Here is a 14699-nt window from a genome sequence, read left to right as displayed (position 1 = left end):
CTTATCATCGCGCCCCTCGCCATCGGGGCGAGGGCAGAGCGCGCGGTATTCTTCTTATCGTCGCGCCCCTAGCCATCGGGGCGAGGGCAGAGCGCGCGGTGTTGTCCTTGTCGCCGCACCCCTCGCCATCGGGGCGAGGGCAGAGCGCCCGGTATTCTTCTTATCGTCGCGCCCCTAGCCATCGGGGCGAGGGCAGAGCGCGCGGTGTTCTCCTTGTCGTCGGACACCTCGCCATCGGGGCGAGGGCAGAGCGCGCGGTATTCTTCTTGTCATCGCGCCCCTCGCCATCGGGGCGAGGGCAGAGCGCGCGGTGTTCTCCTTGTCGTCGCACACCTCGCCATCGGGGCGAGGGCAGAGCGCGCGGTATTCTTCTTGTCATCACGCCCCTCGCCATCGGGGCGAGGGCAGAGCGCGCGGTATTCTTCTTGTCATCGCGCCCCTCGCCATCGGGGCGAGGGCAGAGCGCGCGGTATTCTTCTTGTCGTCGCGCCCCTCGCCATCGGGGCGAGGGCAGAGCGTGCTCGTAGCACGTGAACGCCGCCGGCGCTTCGCTACCCGACGGAGAGGTCAGCGTCGTCGGAGGGGCCGTATGTCCCTTGGTCGCGGCGAGGGGCTACTGTGGAGTTCCTCGCGGCCCCCTTTCCCCTCGCTACGGAGGCGGTTATCGCCAGTTGTCGGACACCAGGCACGCATCGTGGACCCGATTTGGTGTAGCGCGGGTGGCGTGTACTGCACGGGCCACACGCGCGCGGCCGTATAATACCCCCCGTCGCTAATTTCCTCTATTTTTTAACCCACTGCCGTCGGCGGTGGCGGTTTGTCAGAAGGGCTTGTACTCGGCGTACAGTATAAGCGTATCGCGCGCTGACAGTGGGGAGTGGGCTGTGGTCGTGACCCGAGGTTCGTATCTGCATATATTACCTGTGCCTGAGGCTCCCTGCCTTCGCTTGGTCCGTATTCCAAGCATGGGTACGCTCTCCCCTACACCTCGCGCGTTATTTTTGTGCGATCCATTCGCTCTTGCGCCCAACCGGTGCGACTTGACCATATTGGCACACGCACACGTTCGAGGCGGGCATTCCTGGGGCGTTCGCATCCCTTAAGACGCGTAACTTCTCACACCCTATTCCGTATGCGGCGCTGTCGATCGGCGACTCGAACGCTCATGCAGATCGCTGCTGCGCTCCTGTGGTAACGCGGAGGTTCGGACCCCCCTGCAGTTAGGCGTCCCCATCATCGGTTTCGAGGGACCGGTGTCCTTCTACGTCAATTGATGTTCTCGCAGCTATTGTCATAAGGCAGCCCGTACTGCTTGCTGTCACGCGACTTCTTCGCGGCTGCGTGTTCCTTTCGAGAATCTCCGTCCGATGTTGTTCCTGAGGTCGTGTGATTCCCTCCCCGTCAGGGGGATCCAAGGACAGGTGTCCCTTCCCCCTTTATCGGAATTTTGTCCAACCGCGGTCGGTTACCTTGATCCTAACGGAGCGGTCGGGGCCCCCTCCTCAAGCGTGAACGTCCGCGTTCACGTTTGAGTTGAGGTCCATGCCGGTGCGCCTCCGGAGGCGTTGGGCGTAACGAGACACCAACTCCTCCGGGACGTGAGTCCGCGCAGTCCAGGTGGGCGTGTCGAAATCCACCCACTTGATGAGGAACTCGATAGTTCCGTCTTCCATATCTCGGTGCTTCAGTAGTCGCTCGACAGCGTACTGTGTCCCCTCTCTGACCTTGTCGGCGAGGTCAGCTGGGGTTGTCGTGCTCGCCCGTAGTGCGTCCGTCGGCGGTGGCGCGTACACGCAGCGATCTGCGGAGACCCGCTCAGTGACCCCATCACGATCGATCGTGATGGTTCGGCGGTCGTTGGCGAGGACACGGTAGGGCCCCACTGCTGGGGACGCGAGCTTGTTCGAAGTCTTCCCCCCGTCGGTGGGGTTGAGGTATACGTACTCTCCCGGATGGAGTCGCGAATTGATGCGTCGTATGCGCTTATCAAAGTCGCGCTTGTAGCGAGCCTGCGTCCGACGCAGGCTCCCGTAGGCCCTCTGGATTGTCGAATCCAAGGTCTTGAGGAACTCCGCACGTTGGTTCCCCCTGTCGGCAGGGGGAACGTCACCGTCGGCTCGTCGAAGCGAGAACTCTAGCGGTGGTCTGCTGAGCACGAGCTCGAACGGCGTCGTGTTGGTGGTGCGGTGTACGTGGGAGTTATACGCATACGTAAGCGGCCCTACGTACACGTCCCAGTCATCTTGATGCTCGCCTACGTAGTTGCGTAGCATCGCAGCGATCGTTCGGTTGTATCGCTCGACTTGCCCGTTCGTCTGGGGATGGTACGCCGATGTGTACATATTAGTTATCCCCAGAACACGGCACGTGCTGTGGAAGAACTTGGCATTAAACTGCGGTCCGTTATCCGACAGCAACGTGCGCGGAACGCCGTACTTGAACACCCACGATTCGCAGAACGCAACTGCGACGGTGTATGCGGTTATCGTGCGGAGCGCAACGACTTGCGTCAGTTTGCTAAAACGGTCCGTGATCACGAGCAGGAACCGTTTCCCTGACTTCGTCTTGGGGAGCGGCCCCAAGATGTCGATGGCCAGACTCTCGAGCGGCCTCGTAGCTGGAAACAATCTCAATCGGTTGAGATGTTTCCTCAGCTTGACCCGGTTCATCGCGCAGGTTCGACAACCTCGCACCGTGGCGGCAACATCTGCCGCCAGATGAGGCCAGTAGTACTCGCGACGGAGCGCGTAGTACATACGATTCTGGCCCGGGTGCCCTGCGATGACCGGGTTGTGGCACAGGCGAAGAAGCCTGGCGCGGAGCGTCCGAGGTACCACCACCTGCACGATAGCAGGGTCGAAGGGGTGTCTCCGTTTGAGCACCCCCTGGTGGTCCTCGAAGAATGCGGAGTCCCGGGACTCTGACTGTCGTGCCAAAACGGTTTGGCAGAAGTCATCTACGCGTTGCTCTTCGGCGATCTCCTCTATTGTAAGAGGAGCCGGAAGGTCGTCCTGCGGAGGGGCGACCGAAGAGTCGGGCGCGCCAGCCTCGTGGTCTGCGGCGCGCTCGATGTCGGTGGCGTCGAACTCGTCATTCTCCTCCCAGAACGAATTGGGTCCTTGGAGAGCGGGGGCTTCGTCGTCGCCCCTCGGCTCGTCGCGCGCTCGGGAGCGCGACCTTCTGCGTGAGCTGGCTTGGTTCCGTGTCGTCGCGAAGACGTGCTCGACCTCGTGGTCGCAGCTCGCGATGCAAACGTGGCCCGCGAGCTCGTTCGATACGTCGCGCACGGTCGTGCACACGTCGAAGGTGGGAATGTCGTCATCCACTCCGACGGTGGGGCGAGGGTCGTCGGCGACTCTCGGCGACACGAGGCGTGACAGGGCGTCCGGTACCTGGTGCACGCGCCCGGGGCGGTACTGAATGGTGAAGTCGTATTCGGCCAGACGTAGCCGCCACCGGGTGAGTCTTCCGGAACTCTCGGTGAGAGACATGAGCCACCTCAAGGCATCGTGATCCGTTCGGACGGTGAACTTCGTGCCCTCAACGTACGGCCGTAGTGTGCGGACGGCCCACACTACGGCGAAGCATTCGCGCTCGGTAGCGCTGTAGTTTCGTTCGCTGTCGTTCAGCGAGTAAGACCAGTACCCAACGGGGCGCCAATCGTTTGGCTGGTCGTGCTCTTGGAGCAGCGTGCAGCCTAGTTGGTAGGCGCTCGCGTCGGTGTCGATCATGTACGTTCGTCCATGCCGAGGCAACGCGAGGATCGGCGGAGCGATCATGCACTCCTTAAGGTTCTCGAACGCCTGGAGTTGATCTTCAGTAGGATTATAGAAGTCAGGATCCGAATCCTTGCGCGTCATATCCGTCAACGGACGGGCTATTTTCGAGAAGCCCTTAACGAAGCGGCGATATACGTTACACGCCCCGAGGAACGAGCGCACCTGCGTCAGCGTCCTCGGGAACGTGAACGTCCGGAAGGCGTCGGCCGCCGTATCGGCCACGCTCAACTTACCTGGGGAGATGACGTGCCCCAGGTAGCGTACCTTCGGTTGAAAGAAGCTACACTTCTTGAGCTTGAGGGAGATGCCGGCACTCCCTAACAAGCTCAAGACAGTGTCGAGATGCTTCGCGTGTTCCGCGTCCGTACGCGAGAACACTATGACGTCATCGAGATAGACGAGGCATATTTGCCAGCGGACTCCGGAAAGGATAATATCCAATACACGTTGGAAGGTGGCCGGTGCCCCTTTTAGTCCGAACGGCATGCGCAGGTGGCGAAACGTGCCCATGTGCGTCGTAAACGTGGTCTTATCCCGGTCCTCCGGAGCGACGGGGATCTGCCAATAACCGGAATTGCAGTCCAACGTCGTAAAGACGGCTGCATCCTCTAACGAGTCGATGCAGTCGTCCATCCGGGGCAGCGGATACGAATCCGCTGCCGTCTTCGCGTTGAGACGCCGGTAGTCCACGCAGAACCGAAGAGAGCCGTCTTTCTTCGGGACGAGCACCACCGGGGACGCCCACTCGGTGCTCGCAGGTTCGATAACCCCTGCGTTCAGCATTTTGTTGACCTCCTTGGCAACCATCTCGCGCATGGCGGGCCCCTTCCGATAGGGCATCGAACGAATCGGTTTCGTTCCCGGTTCGAGAGGGATGCGGTGTTCCGTGGCTCGGATCGTTCCGAGCGCACCGCTCCACAGACTCGAATGCTTACGGAGCATCTCGAGTACGTGGCCACGGAGCTTGTCATCGTCGATGTATGACAAGTCCACCTCTTTTTCCCAATCCATCGGTGGATTTTTGGGATCCTTTTTGTGGATGTTTACGGTGCCTCCCGCCGTCGGTTGGTCTCTAGGTGGCCGATCGTCCGTACCCACCTGTTCCCTCCTAACGGTCTCTAGCTCATCGGAGCTTGGTCGTCCGGCTCTTGCCTTCCCGACTTGATCGGTCAAGTCGGTCAGGTGTAGCGCGTGGGCGACCCCCTCGGCGACGCAACGTTCGGGCGTCAGGATCGCGAGGGGGTTGCGCGTCGCATAACCTACGACGGTGTGCTTCGGAAGCCGCCTTTCCCGTCGCGAAAAGTTCGCGACGAGGACGTCGAAGGTCTGATTCGGCAGTACCTCGACGACGCCGTTCGTCAGCCTCACTCCATGTCGGTGTTGAAGTGACGGCTTCGGCTCCATGAATACGAGGCCCCTCCCGGCAGTGGTGACGCGCACTCGGGCTTGCGACCTCGCGGGGATGGTAACCCAGCGGGCGATTCGGATCGCTTGCGGGGCCTCCTCGCGTACGTCTGGCCGACTTGTGTGTCGTCCGTGTCGCCTGGTAGGGGGAGTCGACTCCCCCTTTCCGTCAACGATGGCGACGGAACCGCCTTGGCGTAGCTCCATTCGTTGAGCTTCGATGTCGATACATCGCACGTGCGTATCGATGAAGGCCGTGCCGAGAAGGACCGGCACGGCGAGCTGGTCCGCGACTACGAACGGAATTCGGAACACCGTGTTCCTCAACCGCACAGCCAGGCGGACGACGGCCGAAAGCTTGAGGGGGTTGCTATTCGCGCCTGCCAATCGTGGCAGAGGTGCGTTGTGCACGACGTAACGCGTCCAATCGGGGGGAAGGTCGGCCTTCCTCACCAGATTATACCCCGAGCACGTATCAACAGCGATCGTGCGGGGTTTAAATGCATTTCCCTCTGTGGCTATCGAGCCGAGGACATTGTAGATCTTCGACGTCAGAAGGCAAATGACGCCGTCGACAACCTTCGGGGTGACCTTATCGGTGAGGTCGTTCCGCCGGGGACTTCGATTTCGTTGCTGGCCCCGCTTGCGTTTCCTTCTCCCCCTTCCTTGGGGCGTCCGCGGATCAGTGACCCCCCTCGGATTACTCGAGTCCGTACGACACGGACCTTTCTCCGGCGACCTTGGGCTCGCGGGAGTCAGGGGGTCGACCGAACCTTTTCAGTCGTCGTTGCCCCTGGCGCCATCGTTACGCCTCACCGGGACGTCGGCTGTCCCGGTGTCTTGTTCCCCTAACGTCGGGCCTTCGGAGGCCTCGACGTGTGCTCCCTCCTGTATCGGCATTACAGGGGTTCCCGTGCTCGCCTCCGGTAGCGGGGGATGTATTATCGGACAATACCCCCCGTGTCCTTGGCGAGCACGCGGGGTCGGGTCTAGTTCGTGGGGAAAAGACGGCTCACGCGACCGCGTGTACGTAACCGTCTTTACCCTTTTTTCGAACTACCCGTACTATCGGAGCTAACCTCCTGGCTATCGACGGCCAGGTCTTCTTCCGGTAGCCGGTCGCGTGGGTCGGGACGATTCCCCCACTGCGGCTCGGCGGCCTTGGCGAAGTACTCCGGTACTTCCGGGCCTTGACCTGCGGCGTCCGGTCGTCGCAGGATATGGGGGACGAAGCGAGTCGGCTCTCCTTCGTGACCCTCCGTGGGTAGAGGGTACGGATCCTCTACCCAGTCTTGCAGGTACATTATCGCATTTTGTACCTGCTGGGGTAACCGTGAGCGGTCTCGGTCCCCTCTCTCTCCTTGGCGCGGGTACCTTGTGTCCGCCTGGCGATAGGCGGGTCGATCCCGACGGTCGACTTCGTTACGACGGTACCCGCCTCCACGGGGGGCGAAGCGTGCGCCCCCACCCGTTCGGATCGGGAAACCTTGACGCGGGGGACGGCCCTCGCCCACCGCTTGCCGGAGGAGATTGCGCGCACCGGGGCGCGTCTCCATCTGGTAGCGGTAGTTCCTGTACGCCGTGAACATTCGTTGTTCCGGCGACAGGAAAGGGCACGCGTACATGGCATGCCCATACGTACGGCATAGCCAGCACACGTAAGCGCTGCCGTCCGTTGAGGCGAAGGTCGCCGCGTGCCGCGCCTCCTCATCGGTGAGGAGGGGCACGCGAGGCGAGGCGCTTCCCTTATCTCGACTCGAGATATCGAGCTCGGCGACGCGGGGGTCCGTGCCCCTTGCCACTCTCGGAGTGGCCGCGAATGCGGTCGCGTAACTCGACGTCGTTCCAGTCGACATCGGTGAGGGGGTTCGTGCCCCCACGGGCCCTGCTCCTTGCGTAATGAGGACAGGGTCGGCCTGCCACTCATCCTCCCCGATATGGAGGGTCGAGGCGGGTGAACTTGTCGCGGCGGACTTCGTAGTCCTGCCAGCCCTCCCTGCCGGTTTCGAATCCGGCAGAGGTAAACCGCGCCGGGCGCGGTACGTTGTACCTTCCGCCGTGGCGATACGGCGGATGGTCGGAAGATCGGTCTTCTGACTGCCTGGCAGCCTTTGCACAGTTTCGGATACTGCGGCACGGCTTGCCGGTGCAAGTCCCCGCACGAAGTAGTGCGCGAGGGACTGTTCGGAGAAGACTGCCGTGCATCGGAACGCGGCAGTCTCGAGTCGGTCAGCAAACGTGCTTTCCGTCTCATGCGGTTGCTGTCGCGCCGTAGCGACAGCGTCGTACGCTTCACCCAACACGTCGTCCGTGAGGTAGCGTTTTAAGAATTGGTTCACGAGCCCCGGCCAGCTCACGTCGTCGTGGAGCTGGCCGGCGCGGAGGCCACGCATCGTATAACTCGTATACAGTCGCTCCGCGTCGCGCTCGAGGAAATGCGCGAGGACTCGTACCGCAACACCTTCGGTCAGGTGTTGCGAGTTGAAGGTGATTCGGATATCCTTCAAAAACGGCAGCAGCTGGATCGGGTCAGTACCGTCGAAGCAGCGCATCGTGGGACGGATCCCACGACAGCGTTGGACGTACTTCGCGATCCGTCCCGCGTCACCCGAGGTAACGAGCCTCGAGGTGTTATCCAAGCGGTACATACGATAGTCAGCAACGGCGCTGAACTCTTGGATCATCGTATGTACCGGCTCGAGCCCGGGTTCAGCGGGACCCAGCGTGCCGAAGGAGGTAACCGGTAGCGTACGGACGTCTACCGGACCTGGATGCTCGGCGTAACTCGCCGGCGGGTAGCCGCCCGAGCGGGGATCGACGGAGAACAGCGGTTCTCCGGATCTGCGGGCGGCTCCTCCACGGTCCTGTTCGTCCGCGTACGATACGCGGTCCACTTGCCGCCTACTTCCGACGATAGGCGGCAAGCTTGGGTCTCAGACGCGAAGTTCGCGTCTATCGGAGGGCGGCTTCCTTCTGTAGTCCGACTGGTAGCGGCACCAGTCGGACGCCAACCCTCGGGGGCGGCGGCGCTCGGAGGTACGGTACCACCGGGCCCTCTCGGGGGGGCACCGGGTAGCCTTTCGGCCATGGTACGTTCCATGTCACGAGCACGCCGACGAGTGGCGTCGAGCTCAGCGGAGAGGTGCGCGAACGCACCCAATTGCTCTGCGGACGGAGAGGTTCGGTCCTTGGGTCGTCTCACCGAGGTCGGCCTCTCAGGGCGACCTTGCCCGGACGGTCCGGGCGAGGCGAAACGGGAGTCTTCGACGAGCACGATCCGCGAGTGTAACTCGTCGATCAGTGCTCGGAGATTCTCTAAGGACTGCGTCACTCTATCGAACCTCCCTTCACGCAGGGAGCGGAGTTCGGCCATACATCGAGTGTATACATGGTCCGATACATCGATCCGAAGGGAAGTACGGACTTCCTCGATGTATTCGGCTATGCGTTCGAACATCGCCGCCGCTCTTTCCTCGGAGGATCCGAGCGACGGTTCGCGGTCACGAGGACCTGCGTCGCCGTCGCCCGACGGGGCGGATGGGGACTTCACAGCGGCCGGACTCAGATCCGCCGCTTCGGAGCGGATCGAGGGCTCGAGCTCTTGGCTCACCTCGACGCGATCGGTTCGCGGAGGGAAGCGGAAGTCTTCTCGGAGATCGGACTCCAGGGTCTTCTAGGTCGGGAGATCACTGTAGCATAAACACCCCCAAACGGCGGGGGTGTATGCACGCAGTTCAGTAGCAGACTCCGGATCGGCGGAAGACGGAACACACGCAAAGGGAAAGGACACGGGTCCTGGTAGCGTGGTAGAGCGGGAAGGGTGGCAGGCGCGAGTGATTGCGCAGCGGGGCGGATCGACGCCTCAACGCCCCGGAGCGACACTGGGTAGCGGGCCAGTGTCGACGGGCGGAGGCGGATCGCTGCACGCGCGCGCACTGTAGCGCCTGCACCCCGCGTCGGTTCCCTTACCTAAACGAGACGCGAGAGCGGACTCGTGTTTTAGGTTAAGCGGTGGGTTGTCGACCAAGGCGGAAGGTCGTGGACAAGCCCGTGCTTGTCCCTTTCCTCCGCCGTCGGTCGCTCCCTTATTTAATGTACAAGTGTTCGGTTATCATACCAGACTACAGTATCATGCTACCGTAGCCGGCGCGAGTCGTCGCGCGCGGTGGCTCTGTCAGCTATCGAGCTGACAGTACACGTGTGTGCCACGTGTGTGTGCGCACGCCCTGCACACGTGTGGTACACGTGTGGGCTCGTGTGGGCTGTAAGGTTCGTGCCTTACAGCCCCTGATCTAAACCTAATCGAATCGACGGCGCATATACCACAGAAAGCAGACAGATGGCCTTTGCCGAAAATAGAAGAGATCTTTGATGACTTGGAAGGAAGTGCGTACTTCACTTCTCTGGATTTGTTCAGTGGTTACTGGAAAATTCGGATGGCACAACAATGCAAAGAAATGACTACTTTCGTCTGTCGCTACGGGACGTATAAGTTCGAAGTCATGCCCTTTGGATTGATGAATGCGCCTTCGACATTTCAGAGAATGATGGATACAATCTTTCGCGGAGTGCGGTTTGTGCGTGTGTACCTCGATGACATTGTGGTGTTCTCTAAGACTATAGAAGAACATCTTCGCCACCTGCAGCATGTATTTGATGTGCTTGACGAGGCTGGTCTTAAGCTTAAGCCGACAAAGTGTAGCTTCGCCCAGGCGAAGATCAAGTTGCTCGGTCATGTTGTCGACAAAGGCGGGATTGCCATTGACCCGAGCAAGGTCGAAGTGATTCGGAATGCACCGATCCCGACCACTGCGACTGAACTTAGGAGCTTTCTTGGGTTAGCAAGCTACTACCGTCGTTTCATCTGCAAGTTTGCGGACATTGCTGCGGTACTCCATGCGGCTACATCCGGAAACGGCAGATTGAAATGGACCGGAGAAATGCAAGAAGCCTTTAATGAACTACGCATAAAGTTAACTTCGCCGCCAGTCTTGGCTTACCCAGACTTCGAGAAGCCCTTCGTCGTTGAGACGGATGCGTCATCGGTCTCCGTCGGGGCTGTGTTGGCTCAAAAGAACGAAGATGGGAAAATACACCCCATTCAGTACGCAAGCCGTACTATGAATACATCTGAGCGCAAGTACTCCGCTTGTGAGCGTGAGGCGCTTGCGGTCATCTTTGCTTTGAAGAAATTTCGTGTTTACGTGCTTTCGTCTACACCTTTCAAGTTGGTTACGGATCACCAGGCTCTTAGTTACGCCTTTCGCAAGAAAGACATCCACGGTCGTTTGGCTCGTTGGCTAGACTTCTTAGCCGAGTACGACTTCACCGTGGAATATCCTCGTGGATCCGCAAATAGTGCAGCCGATTACCTTTCTCGTATTCAACCCAAAGCCGGCGACAACCCAACTTGCCAGGAAGAGGGAGAACTTGCCCTCTCTATCACGACCCTGATCTACTCTCCAGAAGATCTAGAAGAGTCTTGCCAAGATATCATGTCCTATCTGCAAGGCGAAACACCGGTTGGGTTGGATGATTACAGGAAGTCTCGCATGAAGAATAATGCGAAGAACTTTCTAGTGTGGGAGTCGAAGTTGTTCCGCCGCATCATTCATGGTCTTCGTGTTGTTGCCCCAATTTCCGATCGCGAAAAGGTACTGAAGGGTTTCCATGACGACATTGGTCATTGGGACTTGAAGACCACTCGTCAATTTGTCACGGAAAGGTACTGGTGGCCGACCGTTGGTATGGACGTGGGAGACTACGTGAAGAGCTGTGACGGGTGTCAGAAGGCACGTCCGATTCCCATGTATAAGACAACTTTGCGCCTTCCCATCACAAGCTTGTTTGATGTTTTCTCTATTGACTTTGCTGGACCCTTCCCTGTCACTTCGTCTGGAAATCGCTTCGTGTTGGTTGCGGTCGAACACCTCACAGGATGGCCAATTGCTCTATCTACTGCTGATAGTACTGCTCAAGTGGTTCTCGACTTCGTCAAGAGAGAAATCATGTACTCATTCGGCCCTCCGAGAACCATTGTCTCTGACAATGCTACCTGCTTCACAGCCTCGGCCGTTTCTAGCTTCATGGCTCGGCACGGTATCACTTGGCGCACCGTCCTCGCCTAAGCTCCCATGTCTAACGGTAGAGCAGAGAGAATGGTTGGAACTTTGAAGGCTGCCGTCCGTAAGACAGTTCTTGGAACTGGAATGGAGTGGGACAAAGCACTCACCCAGGTCCTGTATGGATATCGCCGACGTAAGATGAAGAACGGCGTGTCGCCCCTCGAATTAATGTATGGGGTCCCGCCTCGGTTGGATTCCAACGCAGAAACAGGTGCAAGCCTAGTTGTTCCTTCCTTAGACCATCATCGTCGTTTGGAGCTCCTGACTGGATCTGTCCCACGAGCAGTTCGCTCAGGGGCCTCTGTGGAAAAGAGGCTCGTAGCGTCGTCGTCTCACTTCTTCGAAGTGGGAGACAAAGTTCTTGTCGCTCGGGGAACTTCATTCGGTGGTACGAAATGGCCCGCGTTCGTTTCCAAATTCTACGGCCCGTGCCGGATCTTGGAAGTTCACCACCCGCGATATGTGCTAGAGTCGCAGCACGGCAGAGTATCCAGGAAGCCTATTCATGCTCGCCGACTCGTCCTATATCGTGAAAGGAAGTTCGAAGTCCTTTGTTAAAGGTTAAGGCTAAGTCTTAGGCACAAAATCGCTTAATGCATGTAGAGAATAGATGCAATTGCTATCATGAAACCCGTATAGGCAAGAAAAGAGAAAAGAGCGTGGCTGTTTCGACTTATTGCTTTCAGCTTTCAGCTTGCGACGTTCGCGACGCTTAGTGGAAGCGCTAAGCGCTCTTGTGGTGGAAGCACGGACAAGACAGACCTTTCCCATTTCACGAATTTCGAGCAGACTAACTCCATCACCAAGACAGAGTTTCAAAGCTTGAAGGGAGAAGGGCATGGGGTACGGTTCCATACAATCCAATATGATGTGATCCTTTGAAGATACGCACACCGTATGCAACTTGTTTGAACTCCCCTCAAGCGTGACAACAAACACTCCCGACTCGACATCAAGAAGTTTGCCTATCGTTGGGACCGATCCGAAGGTATGCTCGAGAACTACTTCCTCTCGTTTGAGATGCTTGTTGGCATCTCTCAGATCACGAATACGTCGCGGAAGACTCCCATGCTGCACAAACGACTTCGCATTCTCCTTGAAGTGCTTCCAATACGAATCGGCGAGCTTTCGCGCGCCGAGGGCACGTATCGAGTTGCAAACGGCAGCTGGGATGCATAGATCAGTCCGATCTTGATAAGGAGTAGCACCAAGGTTGTGGAGATGGAAAGAAGACGCCAAAGAGCTCTCTGTTCGGGCACCGGAAGTGGACATTGCCAACCAGCGCCCAGGATACTTCTGGCACCACTCATCAATGAGAAGGTAAGCTGACAAGTGGTCTCTGCCGTTGGTGTAGAACTTGTCGCTCTGGATCTGGTGGCCAGAAGATTTGTTCCCGCCACAGACTTGTAGGGTGTAAAGCAGGATGGCGTGCTTCGACTTGTCGCGTGCGTCGATGGCGACGTACTTATTTGCGAGTCTATTATAGCAAATGGACTCAATATTCCAAGTTTCATCCTCCACGTGATCATAAACACGCTCATCGTCAATCGATTCAGTCAACCCGACTCTGGAAAACTCATCTACCGAGTCCCCGTGCTTTCCTCGCGCACTTACGTGGACGAGAACATGTCGACCGAAAAGGGGGAGCATTTCGGTCAAATCCAAGTCATACCTTGTCAGCCTCGTTCCAACCCATACATGGTACGGAAAACGAGGCGAGGCTTCTTCATTCTTCGACACCTTCATTACGTCCGTTCTTTGCGACAATAGCCACATTATTCTCTCACGAGCGTTGAGCTCTCCAACGGATACTCTCGCCGCCTTCGACCCGAGCTGTTTACGAGGCGCCTTGCCACCAGTACTGCGGCGCGCCGTCTGCTTGGTTTTCGCCATCCTCGTTTAGATCAGGTTTCTTGCAAGGGGCAGACTCGAGGACTAAAACCTCACCTGAGTACCGCCACACAAGCAATCAGCGATCTCTAAAACTGGAGGCAAATAGTACCTGACGCGGTGTCAGGTTCTTCAAGAAAAACGCAGGAATACCGAAGTTAGTTGTGTGAAAATTAGAGAAGGTGGGTAGGTTAAAGATAGAAGTGAAAACTTACAGTGATGATGAGCTGTACACGTGTATACGTGGAGCGATTGGGGGAACGGTGTCGATGGTGACACTAAATTGTGTCACTTCGGGATGAAGAATGCGTCAAGGTGGACGTCCTACCTGGTTGACCCTGGGGGGGACCCCGGGATGAGACAGAGGATACCTCTTATATGTGACGCCCCGCCCGGGTTCGGGTCTGGGGAGGGGGTGGTGTCGGGAGGGATATCCAGGCCAAACCCCAAGACATACCTCAGGACATACCCTGAGACATCACCCAAATCTGTAGTTTAATAATTGGTCTGCATGTGTACCACGTGTACAAAGTAGAAATCTCCCGACAAGAGGCATTTATTCCGTCAAGTGGAGGCCGTCTTTTCTTGTGTATTGTGGGATAAAACCTCTCCGCCCTGGGTTGGGTGAGAGGCGGAGGCTTGAGCGAGGGAGCACGCGGCGCGGACGCGACGCGCCAATTGAACCGATCGGACGAGCTCGCGAAAAGGGAGTGGCTCACTGGCCGGTTACGCGCAGTCGCCCCGTGGTGCGTGAACGGGAGCGACCGGTAACGGGTTAGAAGCCAGCGCGCGCGACAGACAACCGAAAACGGACGTACGTAGGCGCAAAAGGGACGGGGGCGAGCTTGCCCCCGTTTACTGGTGGGGACGGGTGCCAGGTCTTAACCCCCCAGAGGGACGCCTCGGACACCTGTCCCAGTACAGTAGTACAGCACCTGCCGCCTAGTGCGTGCCGGGTACTGTACAAAATTAAAAAACTAGCGCCATAATTGCTACTACCGCACGGACGCTGCTACTACACGTGTGCACTACTGTACACGCGTGTTGCTTACAGACTACCGCACGGACGACACGTGTGCTAACGCGCACACGTAACACGCGTAGACTACCGCTCGGACGACACGTGCACTACTGTACACGTGCGCCAGATTACGACCGCTCGGCATGCGCGCGCGCTCGCTACACGTGGGCACAGCCGCCCACGTGTATACCGTATACGGCCGTCCGATGACCTCCGCGCGCTCGCTCCGGTCATTATACTACAGACCTCCCCCCTTAGCTTTCGCTACGTCCCCGTAGCGACCCTCTACTCGAGCGCGCGGGTCCGTTCCGGACGTTTCCTTCTATCGCGCACGATGCGGGAACAGAAGCCCCTCCGTGTGGACGATCATGCCCCCTGGCTCGTCAGCGAGCTGGCGGTATATAACGCCGCGAGTTTGACCGATTCGGAGAGCGCGTCTTCCGATTCTCCCCACGCGATCCACACTGACCCCCCAACTCT

The 14699-nt window shown here is 58.5% G+C and overlaps 1 protein-coding gene across 1 annotated transcript; it reads right to left on the bottom strand.

The window, feature by feature from the left end:
- Positions 1-11875: 11875 nt before the first annotated feature.
- Positions 11876-13201, bottom strand: CHC_T00004846001 (hypothetical protein). The gene has a single exon (XM_005716347.1). The coding sequence runs from the start codon at positions 13199-13201 to the stop codon at positions 11876-11878; it is 1326 nt and encodes a 441-aa protein (XP_005716404.1).
- Positions 13202-14699: the final 1498 nt, after the last annotated feature.

This window comes from Chondrus crispus, genomic scaffold (genome assembly GCF_000350225.1).
Source record: "Chondrus crispus Stackhouse genomic scaffold, scaffold_253, whole genome shotgun sequence".
Taxonomy (NCBI): domain Eukaryota; phylum Rhodophyta; class Florideophyceae; order Gigartinales; family Gigartinaceae; genus Chondrus; species Chondrus crispus.
This window is presented reverse-complemented; position numbering and strand designations above follow the sequence as displayed.

What these genes read in the sequence shown, in the direction of transcription:
- CHC_T00004846001 (XM_005716347.1), bottom strand. Translation starts at nt 13,201, where the DNA reads ATGGCGAAAACCAAGCAGACGGCGCGCCGCAGTACTGGTGGCAAGGCG.